The sequence below is a fragment of the Phyllobates terribilis genome, unplaced genomic scaffold, assembly GCF_046119375.1.
Source record: "Phyllobates terribilis strain yellow unplaced genomic scaffold, ASM4611937v1 Scaffold_5__5_contigs__length_657084704, whole genome shotgun sequence".
In the NCBI taxonomy this organism is placed as follows: domain Eukaryota; kingdom Metazoa; phylum Chordata; class Amphibia; order Anura; family Dendrobatidae; genus Phyllobates; species Phyllobates terribilis.
This window is the reverse complement of record NW_027362765.1, coordinates 171,236,279-171,262,873: the sequence shown is the minus strand read 5'-3', so window position 1 is coordinate 171,262,873 and position 26,595 is coordinate 171,236,279. Positions and strand designations below refer to the sequence as shown.

General features: G+C 44.1%; 1 protein-coding gene and 1 pseudogene across 2 annotated transcripts in view; one reads left to right on the top strand and one right to left on the bottom strand.

Annotated features, from left to right (window-relative positions):
* The first annotated feature begins 1,696 nt into the window (after positions 1-1,696).
* Positions 1,697-1,795, top strand: LOC141150993 (U2 spliceosomal RNA; annotated as a pseudogene).
* Positions 1,796-19,772: 17,977 nt separating this feature from the next.
* Positions 19,773-26,595, bottom strand: part of STAC2 (SH3 and cysteine rich domain 2) — a 92,855-nt gene continuing 86,032 nt past the window's right edge. For both annotated transcript variants that reach the window (XM_073683421.1, XM_073683420.1), the window contains exons 9-11: positions 25,763-25,814; positions 23,900-24,037; positions 19,773-23,305 (exon numbers count right to left, since the gene is read on the bottom strand). In XM_073683421.1, the coding sequence (XP_073539522.1) occupies positions 23,204-23,305; positions 23,900-24,037; positions 25,763-25,814 (292 nt within the window). In that variant the 3' untranslated portion in view covers positions 19,773-23,203. The remainder of the gene's footprint in view (positions 23,306-23,899; positions 24,038-25,762; positions 25,815-26,595) is intronic.

The window sequence follows — 26,595 nt, the reverse complement described above, 5'->3', positions numbered from 1 at the left end:
AGACCTCGTTTGTAAGCTTCCCAACATTGTGCCGGCTCCTAAAATCGATATCCACTGTCTGCAGTCAGGAGCACTAAAGAAAGACGAGATGCAAATCCCAGCTCTGCTTTTGAAGCTGCTCACCCTTAACACTACTGTCATATTAAAGATGTCACAGTGAGCCAACTGGGCACTGTGCCTGTCTCATGCCAGCTGCCCAGTATGTGTGGGTCTTTTTCACAGAATGCTGAAGGTCGACCTGAAACATGAGCTCTGCTTAGTCTAAAGACTTGTGTGTCTGCCCATTGCCTTCATATACAGGCTCGTCTCTTCTGTATTCTCTGGGGTGCTCTCTATATTGGGGGTGGGTATCTTATTGTGCCCCTTTTTGACTCTGGTCTCATATTGAGGGATCTAGTATTAGACACAGAACACGGCTCTGCACTTAGGTGTGATGTAGCCTTTCTCTAGTTGTCATTTTGACCTCCCCCTGGATTTATAGGCTTTGCAGTACTCACCAAGCACAGGGCTTATGTCCTGGAGCTGCATGCAGCAAAATGGAGCTGGTGCTTTATAGAGATTAATATTGATGGCAGAAACATATATAATGTGCGCATCCATCAAGCGGACAGTGCTCTAGTGTGAAAAATGAAAACTAAGAGGCTCTGGTGTATTAGATGGCTGAGACATGCAATCTCTACTCTTACATTTCCATTATTTAGTTCTATGAGATGTGACAGAATCCTTTTTGATAAGAGGATGCATGCAGGGTTTTTAAAAGAGGAATCTGTAAGTAGGTTGATGCCCAAAACTAACAGCAAATTTCCCCAAATTATACAGACTTTGGCAACTTTCTATATAAATATCAACATACTGGTGGTTTTGGAGCTGAACTGACCTACATTATATTGTTATATTGTTTAGGACTGTTGTGGTCTTGAGCAGAAAAGTATAAATTTAATTAATATAATGGTCCAGGTTTTTCTTTTTTTGCCTATAGAGATAACAGGGCCATTAAACAAGAACAGTCTCAGGAAAGTGAGAGCAGTGATTAGGGAACTGCTATGTAAGCGAAAGACGGTGGCCTGGGATTTTGCAGGTCTGAAAAAAACAGCAGCTTGGTCAGGAGCTGAGAAGTGGAGTAGGGAAGTGAGCAGCTTACTGCTGTATTGAAATCAATGAATTGAAGAGAGATAGCTGGGATCTTAAGAGTTAACTCCTCAGCCTGGAATGTAATTATTGCACATACTTGGCCAGGTTTGGGGTGGCCAAGCTCCTGTACCAGGCCACTACAGCACAGGAAAGACAAAGGAAATGTGGTTTGGATTTGCCACTGCTCCCAAAAACACTGCAGCAGCCATCATAATGGGCTCCTGGCTTTTACCTGGCGGTGCTGCAGCAGCCAGCTTCAGTCTGTAGGGAGCCTACAGACTGGAGACCACTGCTCGCTTGTTCAATAATTAGTTATCCGCTCTAACCCCCCCCTTCCCGGTCTTGAGGCGCGTTGGACATTAAGGGGGGGAAATGTGTGAAAATAGTTAGACTTATGCAGATAAAAAATGTGTGGGGTGCATCTGCAACAAGCAGTATAGTTGTGTGTTTTAAGGTATCTATTGGTGAACAACATGCCTTCCTAAGGCGAGTCTTTGTCCCTATCCCTACAATGGGTGCCTTCTTGGGGCCAGGGTGCAGCCAAAGGCCAAAACCAATTCAGTTAATCGCTTCCTGGCCTTTTGGCTAAGATCGAGTGTAGCATCTTTTCTTAACGGTTTAACATCTGATACGTCCCCTATATGTCCACAAATTTCCACACATTCTCCTCTCTCCTCCCCTCTAATGTCCCAAGCGCCTAAAGATCGGGAAGGGGGGGAGGGGTTAGAGAGGATAGCTAATTATTGAAAAGACGACCAGCGGTCCCCCTGCTACCCAGTCTGCAGACTCCCTACAGACTGAAGCTGGCTGCTGCAGCACAGCTAGATAAAAGCCAGGAGCCCATTATGACATGTGCAGTGCCTGTTCCATTCTTCCATTCTTGCATTATTCCATTGTTCCATTGCCCTCTAACAATGGGACAATGGAATAATGCAAGAATGGAACAGACATTGCACGTGTCATAATGGGCTCCTGGCTTTTATCTGGCGGTGCTGCAGCAGCCAACTTCAGTCTGAAGGGAGCCTACAGACTGGTAAGCAGGGGGACCGCTGCTTGTTTGTTCATTAATTAGTTATCCTCTCTACCCCCTTACCCAGTCTTGAGGCGCGTGGGACATTAAGGGGGGGGGGAATGTATGAAAATAGGTGGGCTTATGCAGATTAAAAATGTCTGGGGTGCATCTGCAACAAGCAGTATAGTTGTGTGTTTTAAGGTGTTTATTGATGAACAACATGTCTTCCTAAGGGGAGTCTTTGTCCCTATCCCTACAATGGGTGCCTTCTTGGGGCCAGGGTGCAGCCATAGGCCAAAACCAATTCAGGTAATCGCTTCTCAGCCTTTTGGCTAAGATCAAGTGCAGTGATCTAGCGGTTGCTGCCTTGGTCTTGGCTGAGAGGTGCCTGGGGTAGCCGGCTTCTTGGCCTGCGGGGATCACTCTACTTACTGGTGGAGCTTCACCCCCCTGCTGCTTTTGGGGAGTCGGCTTAGTCCCTGGGCAACGAGGAGCGATCAACTACCTGGCACTTTATTGGTGCTGAAGGTCTTTGGAAAGCGTTTTTTTGGCGTATCTTGGAGAAGATGGAGGGGATACCGCAATTCATGCGTGTCCGAAATGCCCTTCGCTTTATTGTGGAGGAATCCAGAAGAGAGGAAAAGGATTTGGACTATCTTGGGAAGGAACTTCTGTTTGGTCTCTTCAATCTGAAGAAAGAAGAGATACTGACGGTGATGGACTATCCTCGCAGGGGGTACTATGACGTGACCCTGAATAGTCAGGTAATTTATGTAAGACTTAGGGATACTTTTAGACATGATTTTGTGCCCTATCAGAAGCCAGTGTTGCGAAGTCTTAAAGTAGTTCGTAGGAAGTTCTTTGAGTCATATCGGGTGTCTCATGATGTAATTAGTACACATGACATGTTTGAAAAAGGGGATCTATTGGGAGAGGAATTTTTGGACATGTTGATTTATTTTGCAATTCAAGGTGGTCTTACTTTGTAATGTAACTGTAAGTAACCATTATGTGTATTTTGGTGTATTTAAACGAGTGTAAATGTTATCTTTTTTATGATTTTGCATATATTTGCATATATGTTAATTTAAAAAAATAAGCTATATTTAAATTAAAAATATCTAAATAACACAATGATGGAATTTGAAATCGAGAGGAGTTTTGAAATCTATTTTTTCGTGATTTGAGACTCAAGTTCTGAGTGTCAAGACCGGGGGGTGGGGGGGTAGAGAGGATAGCTAATTATTGAATTGACGAGCAGCGATCCCCTGCTTCCCAGTCTGCAGGCTCCCTACAGACTGAAGCTGGATGTTGGAGCACAGCTAGATAAAAGCCAGGAGCTTATTATGACACGTGCAATGTCTGTTCCGTTCTTCCATTCTTGCATTAATTCATTATCCTATTGTTCCATTGCCCCCTAACAATGGGACAATGCAATAATGCAAGAATGGAACAGACCTTGCACGTGTCATAATGGGCTCCTGGCTTTTATCTGGCGCTGCTGCAGCAGCCAGCTTCAGTCTGTAGGGAGCCTACAGAATGGGAAGCAGGGGGAACACTGTTCGTTTGATCTTCAGGTGCGTGGGACATTAAGGGGGGGGGGAGAATGTGTGAAAATAGGTGGACTTATGCAGGTTAAAAATGTGTGGGGTGCATCTGCAACAAGCAGTATAGTTGTGTGTTTTAAGGTGTCTATTGATGAACAACATGTCTTCCAAAGGGGAGTCTTTGTCCCTATCCCTACAATGGGTGCCTTCTTGGGGCCAGGTTGCAGCCATAGGCCAAAACCATGCAAGAATTCAAGAATGGAATACACATTACACATGTCATAATGGGCTCCTGGCTTTCATAAAGCTACATGCCATCCTGGCACTAAATAGTGCCACTAAATAGTGACTGAGAAAAAATACTGACCGAATACTGACCAAATAGTGATAGTGGAGCCATGTCCTAAGGAGAAAGCTTACCCTCCAATTATGATTGCGGAGAAGATATGTGTAAAGGATTACCACTAGTGGTTTATGAAGCCAATAGTGTTCTCTAATGTATGGCTCTAAATGAACTCTAATTGAATATCCGCTTTTGGCATGTCATACCTGTATGGATGTAAATAAATGAAACATTTAATCTCCATCAGAAAGTTAATGGTGTGGTTAAGGTAAAGTATAGATGCCTAGTGAGGGACCTGCACCGTCAGATGAAACCCAATTACAGATGTAAAACTGTTGTAACAACCTACCCCAGGGAAGATTCTCCATTCTATATTGGTAATGGCTGCTTTGACTTCTATCCATTACTTAGATCAGTTACTGTAGATTTTTACAGCATTTTGATAGCAAGAATTCAGTAGTTTAATCCTACCATCAACGGTACAGAAGAATGAAAGATCCTTTAGAAGTCTCGATCAGGATTCACAGAAAACTGATCTGTCTGGTCTTTGCTCAATTATGGATAAAAGTCATGATGCTATCGTGCCCAGGAAGTCTGGGGCAGGCCAAAACACATATCCAATATAATTATTATTGCATGCTGCTGTATCCCTCCCTCATGCTTTACACTGCAGCTCTCTATGCTCTGATTGGCTACTTGAAATAAACACAAGCCCACCATTGCATATTGACCAGATTTTCCTCATGGCAAAGACAGAATGATTATAAACTGCAAGCAAGTCAAATCTAGTAAGGAAAGGATTTTTGGGTATCTGCTGCATGTGTACTTAGCCTTAGGCCAAGTCACTGCGGTGCGTGAACACATCAGAATTTCTCCTGCGTATTCGCTTGCGCTGGGTTTTACAGTGCCAGCAAAATTAGAGACATATTAAGAAATCTCATGCTGCAAAATAAATCGCAAATTGACAGGAGCTGCAGGTTTTAGATCCATACAATGTCAATTTATGCTCCGGTGCAAAGTTCTTTGCAATGCAAAGACTGAAATGTGCACTTCCCTCGCTCCTTCTTCACAATGATATCTGTATCGGTAAATGCCGTTGTGGATATCGATGCAGAAGGTCTGCACTGGAGATCCTGCATAGGAACGTAGCCTTAGGCCTTATTCACATGTCAGTCTTTATTGTACCTGTGCTTTCCATTATTAAATGGACACACTATAGTTTCATGTGTTTATTTTTTTACGGATCAAACTTTCCCATTCTAATGAATGAATCAGCGAAAAAATGGATACACATGTATACCATCATGGATAAGGACATGTCAATAAGGCCTCAGTAAGCTGGTCGGACTGGCCCACCGGATAACCGGAGAATCCTCCGGTGGGCCTGCCCATCCAGGACCCACCCAGCCACCCATGGCATTTCACATTGACTGCGCCTATCTGCTCCTGTATCTCCTCCACAGGAGAGAGGTGAGCGTTTCATTCTGTACCCGGTTACACTGCTCATAGGCACATGTGAAGTGCAGCTCATTCACATGGCCTGCTGGCTTCAATACTGATGGTTATCCTCAGAGAGCAGTGCACTCTTACTGGTACAGGGTCAGTACGTCACAGCTGACTCTGCTGATGGAGCGCTGCTGTCTTCCGATCAGCTGTTGTGTGTCTGAGGCTTAGCTAGGATGGACAGTGGTGCTTATAACACTGATCGCTTGCAGACATTCAGTGCAGCCAATCAGCATTAGTTTTGCTTGTGTGTCCTCTTGCAAGGAGCTGTGCTGTGATTGGTCAAGCACCATGCCCAGTAAGTTTTTGTGATGGAGAAGCAGAGAGAGGGTTTCCTGCTGGAGACCTGGAGTGAGTCAGTGTGAGTAAATTTCTCATAACTAGTTCTCCAGCCTCAACACTGTCATTTAATTATGGTAAGTGTATCATGCAGTTAGGGGTGGAGGCCCCCAGGCTAATAGGGGGTGACACAGTGGGGAAGGGGGCCCACAGAGCATAAGGGGGGTGACACAGTGGAGAAGGGGGCCCACAGAGCATTAGGGGGTGATACAGTGGGAAAGGGGGCCCACAGAGCATTAGGGGGTGACACAGTGGGGAAGGGGTCCCACAGAGCATTAGGGGGGTGACACAGTGGGGAAGGGGGCCCACAGAGTATTAGGGGGTGATACAGTGGGGAAGGGGTCCCTCAGAGCATTAGGGGGTGATACAGTGGGAAAGGGGGCCCACAGAGCATTAGGGGCTGACACAGTGGGGAAGGGGTCCCACACAGCATTAGGGGGGTGACACAGTGGGGAAGGGGTCCCACAGAGCATTAGGGGGGTGACACAGTGGGGAAGGGGTCCCACAGAGCATTAGGGGGGTGACACAGTGGGGAAGGGGTCCCACAGAGTATTAGTGGGTGACAGTGGGGAAGGGAGCCTTCAGAGTATTACGGGGTGACAGTGGGGAAGGGGGTCCCTTGGTAATTAAGAGTGACAAAGTGTGAGATGCCCCTCAGGTAATAAGGGGTTACACAGTGTGCGAAGGGTCCCTCAGGTAAATACCCTGAAGTGGAGTACAGTCATGGCCAAAAGTATTGAGAATGAGACAAATAGTAATTTTTCCAAAGTTTACTGCTTCATTTTTTGTAATGGCAATTTGCATATACTACTGAATGTCAAAGAGTGATCAGCTTAACAGCAATTACTGTACTTGCAAAGTCAATATTTGCCCAGAAAAGGAACTTTAACCCCCAAAACACATTTCAACATCATTGCAGTCCTGCCTTAAAAGGAGCAGCTAACATCGTTTTAGTGATTGATCCATTAACACAGGTGTGGGTGTTGATGAGGACAGGGCTGGCGATCAATCAGTCATGATTAAGTAAGAATGACATCACTGGACACTTTAAAAGGAGGCTGGTTCTTGGTATCATTGTTTCTCTTCAGTTAACCATGGTTATATCTAAAGAAACACGTGCAGCCATCATTGCACTGCACAAAAATGGCCTAACAGGGAAGAGTATCGCAGCTACAAAGATTGCACCTCAGTCAACAATCTATCGCATCATCAAGAACTTCAAGGAGAGAGCTTCCATTGTTGTCAAAAAGGCTCCAGGGCGCCCAAGAAAGACCAGCAAGCGCCAGGACGGTATCTTAAAACTGTTTCAACTGCGGGATTGGACTACCAGCAGTGCCGAGCTTGCTCAGGAATGGCAGCAGGCTGGTGTGAGTGCTTCTGCACGCACTGTGAGGCGGAGACTCTTTGAGCAAGGGCTGGTTTCAAGGAGGGCAGCAAAGAAGCCACTTCTCTCCAGAAAAAACATCAGGGACCGACTGATATTCTGCAAAAGGTACAGGGAGTGGACTGCTGAGGACTGGGGCAAAGTCATTTTCTCTGATGAATCCCCTTTTCGATTGTTTGGGACATCTGGAAAACAGCTTATTCGGAGAAGAAGAGGTGAGCGCTACCACCAGTCTTGTCTCATGCCAACTGTAAAGCATCCTGAAACCATTCATGTGTGGGGTTGCTTCTCAGCCAAGGGAATCGGCTCACTCACAGTCTTGCCTAAAAACACAGCCATGAATAAAGAATGGTACCAGAATGTCCTCCAAGAGCAACTTCTCCCAACCGTCCAAGAGCAGTTTGGCGCCCAACAATGCCTTTTCCAGCATGATGGAGCACCTTGCCATAAAGCAAAGGTGATAACTAAATGGCTCATGGAACAAAACATAGAGATTTTGGGTCCATGGCCTGGAAACTCCCCAGATCTTAATCCCATTGAGAACTTGTGGTCAATCATCAAGAGACGGGTGGACAAACAAAAACCAACAAATTCTGGCAAAATGCAAGCATTGATTATGCAAGAATGGACTGCTATCAGTCAGAATTTGGTCCAAAAGTTGATTGAGAGCATGCCAGGGAGAATTACAGAGGTCTTGAAGAAGAAGGGGCAACACTGCAAATATTGACTTGCTACATTAACTCATTCTAACTGTCAATATAACCTATTGGTACTCATAATATGATTGCAATTATATTTCTGTATGTGATATAAACATCAGACAAACACTAATAAAAACCAGAGTCCAGCAGATCATGTGAAAATATAATTTTGGTGTCATTCTCAATACTTTTGGCCATGACTGTAGTATTTTAAACAAGAGGATTTCAGCTCTCCCGTGTGGTGTAGTATATAGAGGATGGGTCCCGGGCAGTGTAGTATATAGAGGATGGGTCCCGGGCGGTGTAGTATATAGAGGATGGGTCCCGGGTGGTGTAGTATATAGAGGATGTGTCCCGTGTGGTGCAGTATATAGAGGATGGGTCCCGGGCAGTGTAGTATATAGAGGATGGGTCCCGGGCGGTGTAGTATATAGAGGATGTGTCCTGTGTGGTGTAGTATATAGAGGATGGGTCCTATGTGGTGTAGTATATAGAGGATGTGTAGTATATAGAGGATGTGTCCCGTGCGATGTAGTATATAGAAGATGTGCGGTGTAGTATATACAGGATGGGTCCCGTGCGGTGTAGTATATAGAGGATGGGTCCCGGGCGGTATAGTATATAGAGGATGGGTCCCGGGCGGTGTAGTATATAGAGGATGGGTCCCGGGCGGTGTAGTATATAGAGGATGGGTCCCGGGCGGTGTAGTATATAGAGGATGGGTCCCGGGCGGTGTAGTATATAGAGGATGGGTCCCGGGCGGTGTAGTATATAGAGGATGGGTCCCGGGCGGTGTAGTATATAGAGGATGGGTCCCGGGCGGTGTAGCATATAGAGGATGGGTCACGGGCGGTGTAGTATATAGAGGATGGGTCCCGAGCGGTGTAGCATATAGAGGATGGGTCACGGGCGGTGTAGTATATAGAGGATGGGTCCCGAGCGGTGTAGTATATAGAGGATGGGTCCCGGGCAGTGTAGTATATAGAGGATGGGTCCTGTGTGGTGTAATATATAGAGGATGGGTCCTGTGTGGTGTAGTATATAGAGGATGGGTCCCGTGTGGTGTAGTATATAGAGGATGTGTCCCGTGCGGTGTAGTATATAGTGGATGTTCGGTGTAGTATATAGAGGATGTGTCCCGTGCGGTGTAGTATATAGAAGATGTGTCCCATACGGTGTAGTATATAGTGGATGTTCGGTGTAGTATATAGAGGATGGGTCCCGGGCGGTAGTATATAGAGGATGGGTCCCGGGCGGTGTAGTATATATAGGATGGGTCCCGGGCGGTGTAGTGTATAGAGGATGGGTCCCGGGCGGTGTGGTATATAGAGGATGGGTCCCGGGCGGTGTGGTATATAGAGGATGGGTCCCGGGCGGTGTGGTATATAGAGGATGGGTCCCGGGCGGTGTAGTGTATAGAGGATGGGTCCCGGGCGGTGTGGTATATAGAGGATGGGTCCCGGGCGGTAGTATATAGAGGATGGGTCCCGGGCGGTGTAGTATATATAGGATGGGTCCCGTGCGTTGTAGTGTATATGTAGTCTATGTATATAAGGGGTCGGCGGTCCGATGTGTCCTACCCGGCGGCTGCAATCACTGCCGTCTCCCAGTGATTGTACTTGCATCTTGCAGACTCAAGAACAATTGAAACTCTGACCGTCGGCTTATTGTGCAGGGGGGCATAGTTATTAATTGTGCAGGGGGGGCATAGTTATTAATTGTGCAGGGGGGGCATAGTTATTAATTGTGCAGGGGGGACATAGTTATTAATTGTGCAGGGGGGGCATAGTTATTAATTGTGCAGAGGGGCATATTTATTAATTGTGCAGGGGGGCATATTTATTAATTGTGCAGAGGGGCATATTTATTAATTGTGCAGGGGGGCATATTTATTCATTGTTCAGGGGGCTATTTATTTATTGTGCAGGGGCCATATTTATTGAGTGTGAAGGGGGGAGATTTAATCTGTGGGAAGCGAGTGGGCGGTGGGTGCAGACACATTATTGATAGCGAGGGGGAAAATGTATGTGGACACAGTATGGGGAGTTGGGGGGATGTATGAGGAGGAAATATTAGGAGGTAAGAGAAACGTGTAAGGAAACTATTGAGGAGACTGTATGGGGAAAGAAAGTGTGAGTGGGCACAGAATAGAGACTGAGTAGTGGGTGGGCGATAGCATGGTGGGGACAGTGTAAGGTCACAGCCAGGAGAGAACAGTCTGCTAAGAAGAGGGAGTGTGATGAGGGGGTACAGTATAGAGACTGACCCCTATAGAAGGGACACAGTGTGAGGACAGTGTGAAAAGGGGGCCTAGTATGGAAAGGAGAGGGCAGTGTGGAGACCATGTACCATAAGAGGGACAGTGTGTGGGTCATATTTTGTGCAGGGAATATAGTGAGGGGCAATTATTTATTCAGGGGATCAGTGTAGGGCAGATATTTGTATTCAGGAGCATTATAATGACTCTGCTAAGGGCATCGTGTGGGGATGTGCTGCAGAAGACCGGAGAAGATAGAAGTCTGCAGAGACGAGCTGTGGATGGGAAAAGTCATCATGGCATCTGGACAAGAGGAAGAAAAGAAAGAGAACAACTCCAGAGACAGCGTCACCTATAAGGTACCTGGATGTAAATGTTTTTTATGATGCTGACATTTTTTTATTTTTATTTATGTTAAGAGCATTAAAGATGTTGTCCACATTTGTGATGAGTCTGCTGTCATTCTCACAGTGCGCACTGCATACACACTGTCAGGATTCTCTCGTGCCGGCGATTTGCATACATGCAGTCACGTGCTGACTAGACATGTGTGGCCTCAATGAAAATGACTTGAGGGAGACCGGACAACTCTAGTTGGAATGTGGCCAGAAGTATACAAATCACATACTTGTGCTCACATGACCGTCCACTGTTGCCACGGCAAGGGAGAATCCTACAAGTGTGCAGTGCATGCGCTGTGAGAATTCAGAAGCCTGCAGTCACACACAGTGACTGCAGACTTTCATCTTAAACCTGGATGAGCCCATTAATTATAAAAGTGAAGCCCTGTAGCCAATCCTAACAGCATGTAACATCCTCACTGTCAGGATTCAGCTCTGCTTGTAGGTTCCATCAGCCATCACATGGCCACTTCACTCATATGAGATTTTCATACTTACGATCACCTGACAACGAGCTTTTCTTCATGCTTCTCTCAGAGAGAATTAGGAAGAGCAGATCGTCGGCATGTGACTAAGGCCACGGCCCCACTATCAGTATTTAGTCAGTATTCAGTCAGGAGTGGGAGCCAAACCCAGGTGAGGAACAATCAGAGAAAAGATATAATAGAAACAAGTCACCAATTCAGCATTTATCACCCACTCCTGAGAAAATATACTGACCAAATACTGATAGTGGGGCCGTGGCCTTAGTGTGCAAATCGCTTATTTACTGGGGAATGAGCGGGGTGGGAGGGGGGACGCAAAACTCAATTCTTGCCCCGGGTGCTAGAAGAGCTAGATACACCTCTAAGGGGATGTGCCCTGTGTATATATACTGCATGGTGGGCCCCAAGAATTATTTTTCTCTGGTGGGCCCAAGGTACTCCAGTCTGACGCTGACTAGGATGACTTACATAGTTGTTCTACTGCTTGGAGTAAAAAAAAAAAAAGAAAAAAAAATAGTTGTCAAGATTTGGATAGTTTATTATTTTATGACAATACCTTTTTAGTGCCTGCAGGGGTCAGTGTTTCCATAATGAACTGTTCAGATTATGATCAACGTTTGCTGCATATGAAATTCAATAATTTAGTTGCACATAGTCTGTGTTCACGTTGCGACTGAAAACCCCAACAGTCCAGTACCGCTGCGGTCTGTCGACTGTTTCCCTCACAATTATTTTAACAGCTGTTTTACTTTCAAGATTGTGCAGAGGAACAGTAGACTGCACAGACTGCACACTAAGCCATTATAAACAGTGAGGCCGTACATATGGACAATTTGGTCCATCTGGAAAAAAATCTCATTATTCACAATTCTGGTTTATTTTACGGACCATAATAATGCATGCAATGTAAAGGCCGCGCTTTCATCTGTCTGCAATGCGGGCAAGCTCACCAGACTGAACACGGAGCCAGTCACTTATGCAATTTGCAGACACAACTCGCCCATTTTTCTATACAGCCATCTGAGCCCTGGTGATAGCAGGAGGGAGAGGAGGTGGTTGTACACATATCTGCAGTGGAGAGATTGGAAAGTATTTAGGAGGGCACAGAAACAGACTGTAGACAAGGAGGAAAAGCACATGAAGAGCAAAGTATAGAACTGGAGCAGTGCTGATACATGAAACGAAGTGAAAACCCAGATACACACAGAGCTTACATCCAGCCTATATTACTGAGAGAGACACTCCCAAAATCGAAAAATCTGAGAATGGATCAGGCTGCAAACTGCATATCTGAAAATTAAAGAAGGAATGGACAATGCAAACTGGAACTTATTGCTTTCGTTTCGTCAATACATTTTCTTTAACGTTTGTAAAAATCATATGTTCTACCTCAAAAGTGTCCACAGCCTTTAAATTGTAGCTTTCCTAGTTATGTAAGGTGATGAAGGGTAAAAATTTTATTCACCAAGATGGTGTATGGCATTGATAGGATGCCATTTACTCCTGGTGGTTCCATCCTCCTGAGAGTCTTGGGCAACTGACCAGTTTGCATACACTGAATTCTCCCCAATTGCTGTAAGATCTCTATAACCATGGTCTTCACCTGTGACTTTTTATCTGTTGCAGAACCAAAATCCCAGCTTGCAGGCTCGCAGTTTTAGTCTTGAAGCAGAGGTTTGTGACCACTACCTCTCTCTTTCTTTTGGTATTTTTCCCTCTTCATTCAAACACGCCGTCATAACCCTTCACTAAAAAAAAAATCCCTCGGTCAGAACTGCCTCTGCTAACTATAGACCTGTCTCTAATCTTCCCTTCATCTCTAAATTCCTGGACCACTTGGTCTACTCTTGCCTAATCTGCACTCAGATAACTCCCTTCTTGACCCTTCACAATCTGGTTTCAACTCTTTACACTCTACTAAAACTGCCCTTACTAAAGTCTTTAAAGGGAATCTGTCACCCCCTGGGCGATATCAGACCTCTACTATGGCCATACAGGGTATAGAAAAGTAAATCTATACATACCTGTATGGCCCATAGTAGAGGTAAATGAGATTGTGAAGCTTCACGGGGTTCCCTCCAATGTGGTGTCAGATCGGGGGACCCAGTTTGTTTCCAAGTTTTGGAAAGCTTTCTGTTCTCCACTGGGGGTGCAGCTGTCCTTTTCATCTGCCTTCCACCTTCAGTCGAATGGACAGACCAAGCGCGTCGTTCAGAATTTGGAGACTTACCTCAGGTGTTTCGTCTCCGAAAATCAGGAAGATTGGGCATCCTACTTACTGCTGGCAGAATTTGCCATTAATAATCATCGTCAAGAATCCACTGGCAGGTCACCGTTCTTTGGTGCAGACGATTACCATCCACAGTTTGGTACCTTTAGCGGGGAGTTCCTGAGGAAGAACATTTTGCTTCGTCGCTTTCCTCGGTGTGGCGTAATTTAAAGCTTCCTCAGTCCATAAGGTCCACAATGTTTTCCACAGGTCCTTACTCAAGAAATGTGTGGAACCTCTTGAGTCCTCACCCCTACCGCAGCCCCCAATTATGGTTGATGGTAATCTGGAGTATCAGATTACGAGGATTGCAGATTCTAATCTCCAACATCGTTACCTACAATACTTGGTGCACTGGAAAGGTTATGATCCAGAGGAGAGGATATGGGTTTCAGCATCAGCGGTGAACGCTCCCAGACAGTCGCCCTGCAGTTGGTTGCAGAAGATCTCTTTGTTTGGCATTACAGACACCTTCTTAGATCTGTCTCACTCTAGAACCCAAGGGTTACCTCCCTCCTGCTAATTGACACCCAGGCCTAGGTGTTTAAATACTTTCTGTTTGCTATAGGGAGGTGCCATGTTCCCTTGTGAAGGCTTGGAGATATTGCAGTCTGCTTACTTCCTCTCTGGTGCCTAGGAGGATGTTTGGTCTAATCTCTCTGAAATCGGCTCAAGCTAAGTTACTTTCCCCCGTGTTTGTCTCCCTTATTGTCTTTAGTTGTTAGTGGGGACTGACTAGTGCTCACCCCCTCTTCCCTATCCAGGGCCAAGCTCTAGGGAAATACAGGGTTTAGGTTCCTGTGCTGCGATTGGTGAGGAACCAATATAGGGATGTTAGGGGAGACGGGGAGATATCAAATTTGCCTAGGAGGTCTCCACTCCCCCTTGAATGACAATATCACCGGCCATGCACATTTAAGAAAAAAAACAAACAAACAAAAAAAACCTGACACTTGGGTTAATTTGATTGTTTGTTTCGGGCGTGTTTTTTTTTTTTTTTTCTCTTTTGGTATGGCTTCAGCTGCGGAGCTCGCAGAGCAGCTGCGCTGTCTGTCTCTGCAGGTGACTGACCTCCGCTGTGAGGTTCAGCAACAGCATCAGCGGCTACAGGTTGCTAATGTTGGGGTCTCTGCAGGTAGGCCCGTCCAGCCTGAACCCAAGGCTGCCCCCCAGACAGGTTTTCAAGAGGTAGGGACAAGTTTTTTTGTGTTCAAAGAGTCCTGCAAACTGTACTTTAAACTTCATCCTTACTCCTCCGGAAGTGAGAAGCAATGAGTGGGAATTGTGATCTCACTGCTGTAGGGAGATCCTCAATCCTGTGCGTTTTCTTTACCGCAGGATTCGGTTTGTCTCCAGTCTGTGAAGGGGATTTTTGGGGCCCTTGCCCTCATCTATGATGACCCTGACCGAGTCACCTTGGCTGAGTTTAGGCTACGTCGCCTTCAGTAGGGAAATCGGTCAGTGGAGATATACAGCTCTGAGTTCCGTAGATGGGCAACAGATTCAAAATGGAATGACTCTGCTCTTAGAAGCCAGTTTTGTGAGGGCCTTACTGAAAGGTTGAAAAATGCTTTGGCAGTGTATGAAACCCCTGAGTCCTTGGAGGCTGCCATTTCAGTGTCTATACATCTTGATACACGCCTTCGGGATAGGTGGGTGAGACCACCTTCTACAGGGCCTTCTTATCGAGGTTATACATTTTTTGCCAGGGGAGCAGTCTGGCGGTGAACCTGTACTGAGGGATGTGGAGGAACCCATGCAGTTAGGGGGTACCTCTGCATCATATATTTCCCCGGAGATTTGCAAGAAAAAAGGTGTGTATTTTTTTGGTGGGAAAAAGGGACATTTTATTGGGGCCTGTCCTTCGATTCCTAAGCAAAAGGAAACTTGATTAACCCTTGGTAGTCTGGAGTTGGATAAGCAAGGGGTGCATTTATCACCAACCTGCAGTTTCTGTTTTTTTCTGACATCAGAGGTGGTGCTAGAGAGCAAAACCTAGAAAGTTTCTGTGTTTGTTAGTGGAGCTGGAGTCAGCATCGTTGATGCTGAGTTTGTGAAAACCCATGGCTTTGCTTGCTGTACTTTAGCTAATCCTATTCCCATCTTTGCCATCAACTCAGCGCCACTTGCACAGAAAGCACTAACTCAGATTGTACATAATGTAAAACTGAGGATGGGGTCGGTTCATTGTGAGGTAATCCCTTGCTATGTCTTGGATGGTCTTCCCACCTCAATTGTTTTGGATCTTCCCTGGTTGGTGAAACATAATCCGTTGGTGGATTGGCAAGCCAGGGAAATCACTGAATGGGGAGATTACTGCCATGAAAACTGTTTAGATATTTCTCTTGCTACAGTCTCCACGGAAATATTACCTGCTTTTCTGTCTGGTTTTGAGGAAGTTTTTTCTGAAAGGGGGTGTCAGGATTTTCCTCCTCATCGTGCATATGACTGTCCTACTAATCTGACCCCCGGAGCTAAACTACCACTACATTCCTTTTTAGATTTCCGGGAATTAAATCAAATTACCATCTGAGATCCATATCGTCTTCCTCTGATTCCAGATTTGTTCAGCCAGGTTGTGGGAGCTAAGGTATTATCCAAGTTGGATTTAAGGGGAGCCTACAATCTGATTAGAATCAAGGAAGGGGATGAATGGAAAACAGCGTTCAATATCCCTGAAGGGTATTTCGAGAGTCTGGTTATGTCTATATGTGGGGCCTATTATACTGTATGGAGGGCTATGTGGGGCCCATTATACTGTATGGAGGCCTATGTGGGGCCCATTATTCTGTATGGAGGACTATGTGGGGCCATTATACTGTATGGAGGACTTTGTGGGGCCCATTATTCTGTATGGAGGGCTATGTGGTGCCCATAATACTGTATGGAGGACTTTGTGGGGCCATTATACTGTATGGAGGAATATGTGGGGCCCATTATTCTGTATGGAGGACTATGTGGGGCCATTATTCTGTATGGAGGAATATGTGGGGCCCATTATTCTGTAAGGATGGCTATGTTGGGGCCATTATACTGTTTGGATGACTTTGTGGGGCCCATTATTCTGTATGGAGGACTTTGTGGGGCCCATTATTCTGTATGGAGGACTTTGTGGGGCCCATTATTCTGTATGGATGGCTATGTTGGGGCCATTATACTGTTTGGATGACTTTGTGGGGCCCATTATACTGTATACTGGTTGGCCTGAGACTTTGTCTAAGTTTTTCATTTTGGCCCTCTGTGTGCTTGAGCTAGACATACCTGCTATAGAGCTTAAATCAAGCTTTAAAGTCTCTTGGTTTTGAAACACTCCCAATAGTCTGCGCTGTGTACATTGAATAATGCCTATAGGCTTCTGTAATAGAGAAATATGTCGATTTGGCCGATTTTATCTAATTGAGGCTTATAGGTAAATGCACAAACCTTTTTGATCCTCTTAGCTCATTGCTATGTACACAAATGTGTATTTCTTTTGGTTCAGATTTTCTGAAAATTACTCGGTTGATGTCTGCCTATATTTTCTCCTCAGCGGGGGAGGGGTTAATGGAGCATAATGCGCAGAGCTAACTGGGTGTGCATAAAGCCAGGAAGCCACTCATTATTTATAGCTGATCTGCTTGTTGGCTGGTAAAAGATTGTGAGTGTGCCCTGATGCCCAGATGAGCGGCCCAGTGGAGGGAGGTGAGCTGAGAGGAATGAGGTGTCCTGGCCTCTTTTTTATCTCATCCTACTAAAAGCACCTTTTTAGCTGATTGGGACCTGGTAAGCAAGCTTCTAACAGTGATTGGGGATTACTGTGGTGAATGTTTTTTCCATCAGCCAAGATGGAAAATGCGTATGCGCTGGATTGCAGCTGACAGCATATGTTCTCATGCCCGTCCAAAATCTATGCCTGCATCCTACTCAGTGTGATAAGAAAAAACTCTGCAGTGTAATATCTCCCCTGAGTGATCCAGGCCATGACTGTCCCATAAAACTCTCATTAATTAACTTTCTTAGGACATTTTAATTCACCAGAACTAGTGATCATATCCCTGATTATTTCTGCTACTATGAGCTGGGGAAATTCCGTGTAACAACCCATAGATCATAGGTCTATATGTCATAGTGTCACAAGGCCGGCTGCCTCAGGGTAACCTTTGATTCCGCTCGATGTGCTCGACTGTATCTATAGAGCATGAATGTAGCAGAAGTGCATGTGCTGGACCGCTGCTCCATTCAGACAGGCCCATTCTCAGAATTGTTGGGGATCTCAGCAGTCGGACCACCAATGATCGTGAAGCTATCCCTAGGGTATAATTTCCAAACTTGGTACAATCTCTTTAATACATCTCTTCCCTCTTTCCTCTGTAAGGTGCCCAGGGCAGTAGCCATGAGCAAACTGCTGCTTCTCCACGACCTGGCACCCCACAAACTGTGTCCCAATCCCTATGCAGTGTGCTGTGAATGTTGAATTGCGCTCACTTTTAGGCTGGAGGCCTCCGCTGTATCCACGTCCTCAGGTCCAGGATCAGCTGCACACACATCAGGGGACACTTGGTTAGTTATAACAAGTTCAGCTTTACTGGACAGTCCAAGTATATCAGTATGTAACACGCAGTATCGGGCACAGCTCCCTTCAGGTCCAGTTTCCTCAACACAGTACATTTCAAGCATCTATTTACGTTCAGCTTGGATTTTCCCTATGCCTGATCTTCTCATCACCCCAGAGATTCCGTCCGGCATCACAGCACTCCCGAGATCCGCTACATCTCCCTCACGCGTTTCCCCATCCAGCTTCCTCTGTATGGAAGGGAATAAGGCACACTTCCCAATGCCTAGTTCGAGCCATAGGCCCCAGATGTTACAGGAATGTCCACAGGAAATTCGGTACGAGCTCATGCAGCCAGAACGCTATATACTTCACGTGCCTCCATCCTACTGCCACTTGAACTCAAACTTTACACAAACCTCACACACAAAATCAAGCTGACTAAAACAGGAAATACTTTACCTTTTTTGCTTGCCTTACCCCATCCCATGCTGGGCTGGTCCCAAACATTTAACTGTATCCTATTCTGTTCCTATACTGTACACTAATAAGGCCCACCTTTGCCTATCTGACCTAATGGTCCTATCTATCACTTACTAAGCCCTAAACTATGTTCTACACTTTCCCTACCCCTGCATGGGAAAACTACTGTGTGGGTACACGGCAGGGCTCAGAAAGGAAGGAGTGACGTTTGACATTTTGAACGCAAAATTGGCTGGAATTTAGAGCGGACGCCATGTTGCATTTGCAGAGCCCCTGATGTGCCTTAACAGTGGAAACCCCCAACAACTGACCCCATGTTGGAAAAAGGAATGTATCTAGATGTGTGGTGAGCACCTTGAACCCCCAGATGCTTCACAGAAGTTTATAACGCAGAACCATGAAAATAAAAAATCATTTTTTTCCCACAAGAATTTTCTTTTAGCCCCTCCTTTTTTATTTTCACAAAATTTGATGTGCAAGAGTACGCAGATACCCCATATGTTGGGGAAAACTATTGTATGGGCACACAGCAGGGCTCAGAAAGGAAGGAGTGACGTTTTGGAATGCATACTTTTATGGAATGGTCTGTAGGTGTCATGTCACGTTTGGAGAGCCCCTGATGTGCCTAAACAGTGGAAACCCTCCACAAGTTACCCCATTTTAGAATCTAGATCCCTCAAGGAATTAATCTAGATATGTGGTGAGCACCTTGAACTCACAAGTGCTTCACAGAAGTTTACAACGTTGAACTGTGAAAATTTTAAAAAATAATTTTTCCCACAAAAAAGTTGTTTTAGCCCCAAATGTTTCATCTTCACAAGGATAGCAGGAGAAAATGGACCCCAAAATTTGTTGTGCAATTTCTTCTGAGTACATCGATACCGCATATGTGGTTGAAAACTACTTTTGAGGCACAGAGCAAAGCTCAAAGTGCCATATTTGAATGCAGATTTTGCTGGAATAGTTTGAGGGTGCCATGTCACATTGGCAGAGCCCCTAAGGTGCTAGAACAGCAGAACCCCCCCATAAGTGACCCCATTTTACAAACTACACCTCTCAATGAAGTCATCCAGGGGTGCAGTGATCATATTGACACCACAGGTGTGTCACAGAGTTTTATAACATTGGGAAGTGAAGAAAAAATAATTACATTTTTACCAACAAAATTTTGTTTTGATGGTAAGGGTATATCCCTTTGGGAATTTATCTACAGATTTTAACTCCATGGGTGTTTTCCAGAAACAAGTTCTGAGTGAAAATTGCAAAACTGCCATGGTAAAAGTCTTAATCAGGGCAATAGCTTTTACAAGCAGACAGTGCCATTAATCAAAGTATAGAAAATGAGAACTTAAAATACACAAGAAAAAACCTGAAAAATCCTCAATAAAGAGTTAATACCACTTTATTGTTACAGAGTTGTAGTAGGCAATTGCCTTATCAGGTCCTTTATTGCTGCTAATGAAATACAATGATAACAAGGTGTATAGAGAAGGAAATCCTTTAAAACCATGCAAACTGCAATCGTGGTAGACTCCTTTTCTTCGCAGGATGGGTCACTCCATCCTTACATTAATGGCTAAAGATGATAGTGCAATTGTGGAGGAGAAGTCAAGAATAAAGGTACTTAGCGCTGAAACACAATTCAGCGTGGGCAAGATAGAATATGGCATTAAAAAGCAGTGCAAGCCCTAAGGACAAGACCAAGAAATGGAGCGGAATGAATGTGGGCAACAGAGCGGATGGAGAGAGGAGAGAATTCAGGGAGATGGGAAGGAAAGGGAGGCTAGAAATCAGGATGAGAGGGGACTAAGGATGCAGAGCAAGGAACCAAAAAAGAAGAGATAAGGGGTTAATGCAGGTTATAGGTGATGAAGCAGAAGAACAGAGGTTTGGATTTGGGGAGTGGATCTGTCTTATGATTTGAAAGAGCAGAAGAAAAGTAAAATAAAGACGTGGGTACAGGAAGGGCAAGGATCAGAGGATGGCGATAAGTATAGAGGAAGTGTCGCAATGTGGACATGGAGCTTTGGTTTAAGATTGATGAAAGAAGAAATAGAAGAGGAGATTTATTTAGAAAGGGAAGCGACTAAGACACTTTTAAGATTATCCTATTGAATATGAAGTGGAGTCAGATAGAGCCTGGCTATGGCACTACCTATAAAACTTTTGGTGCCACATATAGAATGGCTCCTTTTAATGCTCAGATACCTTGGAGGAAATTGACCTTTTACAGATATGGTGCTATACGGAGTAAATAATTCACATTTCGGAGACTAAAGATGGGCCAGGGCCAGAATAAGCTCTGGAGGCTTCTATTGGCCCTGTGCCATGGGTGCCAGGGGTATACCTAGAGGAGGGCTAGTGGAGTATTTGCCTGGGGTCCTGGTGGCCTTGAGATGGGTTTTCAGATACATACTTAGGGTAGCAAACTAAATATTTGCCCCAGATGAAGAAAAGTTCAGTTTTGGGTATGATGAGAGATCATACTTGATTACAAGGCTGACTTTAGGGGTGAGTGGTCAGTGTGATCGTATAGAGTGCATTAATTGTCATTATTGATTGGGGGCAACACTGGCACAGCTGGGCACTGGGAGTCTGCATCACTATCACACACTCGGTTCCCAGCAGAAAAGAGTGTGGGTACTTTTCATATGCACAATATTTTGTGACTGGGAATTGTTATTAAGAAAACTTGGTAGAATGTTAGATTTGTGACTCAGGGCATGGTAATAAGTGGAAGTAAGGAGGGAATGCATCAGAAATTTGGGAATGGTCTTGAAGAGATTTTTAAGATTAGTAAAACAAGGCTGCTTTATTTCAAAAGCATAATCACAGCTGTCCATTCCATAGATTGGGTGTAATATTGCATTTCACTTCAATGGAGCTGCAGTACCAGAAGCAACCTATGGACATATGGGTCGCCTTCTTTGATCGAGGACAATCCGTTCATGTACCAGTTTAAAGAAAGGATATTTATTGAAGAATGGTGTCTGAAGGAGATTGAGAAGGATGGACAGAGATATAAGAAAAGGGAATGACGAATAAGACAGAATAGGAAGACGTGCAGGAATCAGAAACTGAGCAGATGGCGTTATAATGCTATCATGACACTAGACCAGTTATAGAATAAAAAAATACATAAAAACAATTATTCAAAAATGCAAATAAATGTACAGAATAAAAAGAAGTGAGAGATAAGAGGGAGAGAATGGCTGAAGGACACAACTGGATATAAAGTAGAACTTAAAGGTGCATAGAGATGGTAGGAAGCTTTGAAGGTGACTGATATAGCCACGGAAGAAAATTAATTATTCATTGGATCTTAAAGCTGACACAGCAATAACACAAAATAAAGGAAAAGCTGAAAAGGGCTAGTACATCACTGATGAGATTTCATTCATCTGACACCTTAATAACAACAGATACATTAACACATATATTATATATATTTACACTGGTAGTGGATCCCCTGATCAGCACTGAAAGGGTAATGACAGAAGTGCTGGAGCTGCCAGAGGTCCTTGTGGTATTTGGCTCTGCGTGGGACAGATATGGTACAGGCAGAGCATAGGACAGTGAATAGCCCGAAGGCTGGATGTGGGGGCGGACGTACACATACATTTATATATATATATATACAGATATAATGAGAGGATGAGCAATGGAGATGGAGAATGGGTGCTGGTGGGCACAGTTCTATCTCTGGCACTAAGCTCTCGGCATACGCTGTTCTATTGTTTTGAGTCACGGTCTGCTTTGCCCATTCAATAAAATTGCCTGCACTGTTATGTGCATAGTTTGCTCTCTAAAAAGCTACTTTTTAACTTGTGGATACATGCTATACATCTAACAGCCATTGATAGCATACTGTAGTCTTCAAAAACTTACATTTTTTTCACTAAGTCTATTTGTAGATAATTGCCCCAAAATTCCCTCATTCTATGCAAAAATCTTTGAGATCTTTACGAAAACGATTCCCCCCCCCCCCCCTTGCCTAATAAATATACATACAAGCTATAGTCTCTGTTTTCTGCATCCAGACCACCGCCATACACCGCTATCACCCTTTCTCCATAAATAATTTGGATGCCCACCCTGGCATACTACACCTTCCTCCTCTTAAATATTTGAACTTTGCCTATTCTATCAGTATTAGATTACTGTTTTAGCGAAAGACATGTAAGATGAATATTTCATCTCTTCTATTAAAAATGCACACGGCATTAAAAGAGTGACTTGCATCATTCCTGCTGAACGTGCATTCTATGATCTCTGGTTCACACACTCTTCTGACACTTCTGTTAAAGAGGTATATAAATATTGATGTATTATTCCTGCTTACTTCTAAAGAAGGGAGAAATGTGACTGGAGGTGACTGTGATAATTACCCTACTCCTCAAGTGCTTTGTGCTGGGAAGGGACAGCCTCCTGCCGCAGACTTACAAGGTTGGGTAAATCAAGAGCTGATGCTGGTAAGAGGTCACTAAGAGACTTTCCCTGAAGAGATGGCCCTGAGTGATCATGTCACAGATACCTGGTGGAAATATTGCAAATACGCATTTATATACTTGAAGTTATACATATATATAGAGAGAGAAAGAGAGGAAAAGGCTTAATGCAGCATTTATAGGTTCTGCAATAAGATGTCACTGCCAGGGTTCCTAGGAGAAGTAGGGTCATCCGAATGTTATCATGCCACTCAGTAGCATCAGAGCCCCCCGAAGGCCTTATTGCTTTTGCACAAGATAACAATTATTTTTGTAGCTCAGTTGCTGTCATGGCGCAGTATGTCTCTGTGCTAAAGCTGATATTGCCTCTCAAACCTCCACCAGACAGTCTTGAGGCACCAGGCCTCTCTTTTTCCCACTTGATACTTTAATGAGGCCTTCGGATTCTGCTTTTCCAACGCCCACGCAAATCTGAGAAAAGAAAAAATACACATGAATAGAGTTAAAGCGAATCTATTTGCACGTCCCATTTCATTGGCCATAATAATAGTCTGTGACAGTGGCACTGGAGAACCGCCTCTTACCCGCTGTCATCCCCAGCTCTTCTTTTGATTAGTTGGACTGGAGTGATGTCCCGTCTACGTTAAACCGTAACGATGATGTTGCTCCAGGCCAGCTAATCAAAAGAAGAGCTGGGGAATAGGCGGCTCTCCCGCACCACGGTAACAGACCACTGTCATGGTCGATGCAACTGGATTTGTGAATTGATTCACACCAACTCTACACTTAAAAAATTCTTTCAAATTATGATTTTTTGTCTTTTTCACCTCAAAACATCTTTAACACTTTTGAGGGGTATCCGTAGATTTTTCTATATATTACAAGTGGCATAGTCCCATCTGTTACAACTTTTGACTGGAGGACCTTTGAATATTAGTGATAGGCCTTATTGAGATGGTCCTCATGGGGACATATTTTGGCACTTGTATAAAAACCTGACCACTTGTCCAATGACCTATACTAACAACATCACAGTTGGCTATGACAATATCGGAAATGACGTACCTGTCCTTCTTTCACACTCAGTTGCCCCTGCTCTTTCACGCCATGGAATGTCTTTGTGCTCCTCCACACGGTTTCCCCCAGACGTACCCGCTGAACAAAATTTGCCGGGAAAAAGCCAGTCCTGTCACAACATTTCCCCTGAAAGTACAGGTCATCATGTGATCTAAATTTTAGGCATGTATAGGTCAGAGTCTATATGATATTGAAGACATATGCAGATACAATACAGCTCATAGAGACAGTTGTTGGCAGTGGTTTATTGGGAGGTAGGGGGCCATAGATGTGGTTTCTCCAGGACACCAAATTTTATGGATGTGCTAATTTACTTAACCCTCCCCGCCCCTCCTCCCCATTTCCCACTGTCAAATGATTCAGTGAACTGAGCAGCATTGGCATTCTTCTTCGTGGTTAGAGTTAATGATAGGGCTGGGGTTAGGGTTAGGGCAATAAAATAATTACAAAAAATATATATATATTATAACAATGTATAATTATTTTTTTATTTTTATATATTTGTGTCAGGTTTCAAGAAAAACCATTAAAAACCTTCAATTAATGTGCTTGGGGTTAAGGGGTTCATTACTGTTGGACTGCTAGAAGGGAGTGCTAACTTTCCAAGGGTTAGGGGATGTAATATATTTGACTTTCTCCACCCATTTTACGCCACTGATTTTAGACCTTAATATTCATCACATAATGTATTCCCTACATGTTTTACCACCAGGATCTTAAAGGTATGTGCACACAACGTCTTTTGCAGAGGGATTCCGCTCTAAAAACAGTTTGAAAAAGTGATAATTAAACTCTTAAAAAAATTAACATATGCATTTCTATGTTAAAACGACTTGATGTGCATATGTTCAGGCTTTTGGGCATCTTTTAACCAGTCGGCGTCTTTGGAAACTTGATGCGGTTGAAAGAAGTGAGCTGACCATTCTTCAGATGTTTTCTGCTCTGAAGACACTGTACTTTAAAAAGTCAATGGGAAGTCTCAAAAGATGCCTGGAAGACACCCAGGCGTCTTTTCAAGTGTTTTGGCCAGTAATGAAGAAATCACAAAAATGCTAAAAAAGAACCCAAAAAACGTTGGTGGTCAAAACCATCAAAAAAGCACTGAGGGAGCGACTCCACCTAAAAAAAATGCCAAATCAAGATGCTTTGGGATAAACACGACCATGTTACCTGAAGTGTCTTCATCTTGAAAAACTTGGAGAATTTGTCTGCTTGAAAAAGATGACGTGTGCATACCATACCCTCATGTAGTCCAGAAGAGCTAAATGCTGGAAAATAACACGATCTTCTCTCACGGAACAAAGGTGTAAGAACCCAGAGCTTCCGGTGGCACATTATGTGTCAGAAAGACGTTTTCTTGTATCCATCTTTAGGATGAATAAAGCTCTCCATACATACGTATTATCATTTTTAATGTTTCTCCCTTTGTATTCTCCATTTTCCCTTTGTGCCTGTCTCTGTGATCTCCCTCTGTGTTTATCACAGTGTGACCTCAATCGCCTGCCCACACACCGAGGAGGGCCTGGATGCTCTGACAATAACTTATGTAGAATAAGGCTGCCGGTGCGGAGGAATTGTGGGTGGAGGGGTCACTCCTGAATAATTACATGCTTTCATAAATGTAAAGATGATGTACGTAAAACCATTTCCGCTCTCTTCTATCAACGTAGTCTTCATTTTTATACATTTCTGTCCATCCCAATTGTTTTACACCTTTCCATCACTTATTTCTGACACGTCTTACAATTCTGAGACCATGGAAGACCTGGCTTTCTCCACTCTATTTTCGCTTGTTTACCGCATCTCTCTCCTCGTTCTACCTGCTGAGACCATAAAATCTAGATTTCTCACCTTCCACCAATCCTCGTTTGAGTCATCCATCACCATAACTCTGTCACCGGGCCTGTGGGGGGAAGAACAGGAGAAAAATTGAAAGAGGGAGGGAAGGAGGGGAAGAGACGATACAGTAAAAGATAAGCGGATGAGAGCAAGATAGGGAGGGAGATGTAAGGGAAATATGCCAAGGCCAAAACTACAATAAATATAAGATTAGGACATATAAATGCACATATGGACGGTTCTTCATTAATATTTTATGGATTACTACACACAGTACTGAGCTGGTTAATAAATAATTGATATTATTGTTAATGATGTGCAGGGGGTGACAGACAAGAGCCAATGATATATTTATGATTGTGTAGCCCGTGGTTCGTGCAAAATTTTGGGGAAAGCTTTATTTGCAGAGGGGTAACCTAAAGCTTCAAGGTCCCAATGAGAAATCTGTAATCCCCTAAAGGGGACTTTATGCCCCATAGGCAACAAGGTCCGAGTATCACAGTCATATTTGCAACCTTGTTAGCTACATGCTATATGTTTGCTATATGATTTTCAATAAGTATTAAAGGTTTTGTCCACATTTGTTTGTTTTTTTTAGTTAAATGCATGTATTTGGGGCTAGAAATAATGTTTGAAATTGAGTTTCCTTAAAAAATTTGCAATATTTGACTTTTATAGGCTCTTTGTTTCCCTGTACATTCAACTTTGATGTGGTCTGTGCTCATAAATCGCTGAAAAAGACATAAAAGATTTACCAACTCGCCCGTTAAGGCATATGCACACAACATGTTTTACAGGTGAGTCCACTCAAAGAAACTGCCTGAAAAAGAGCTCAGAAAATGCTC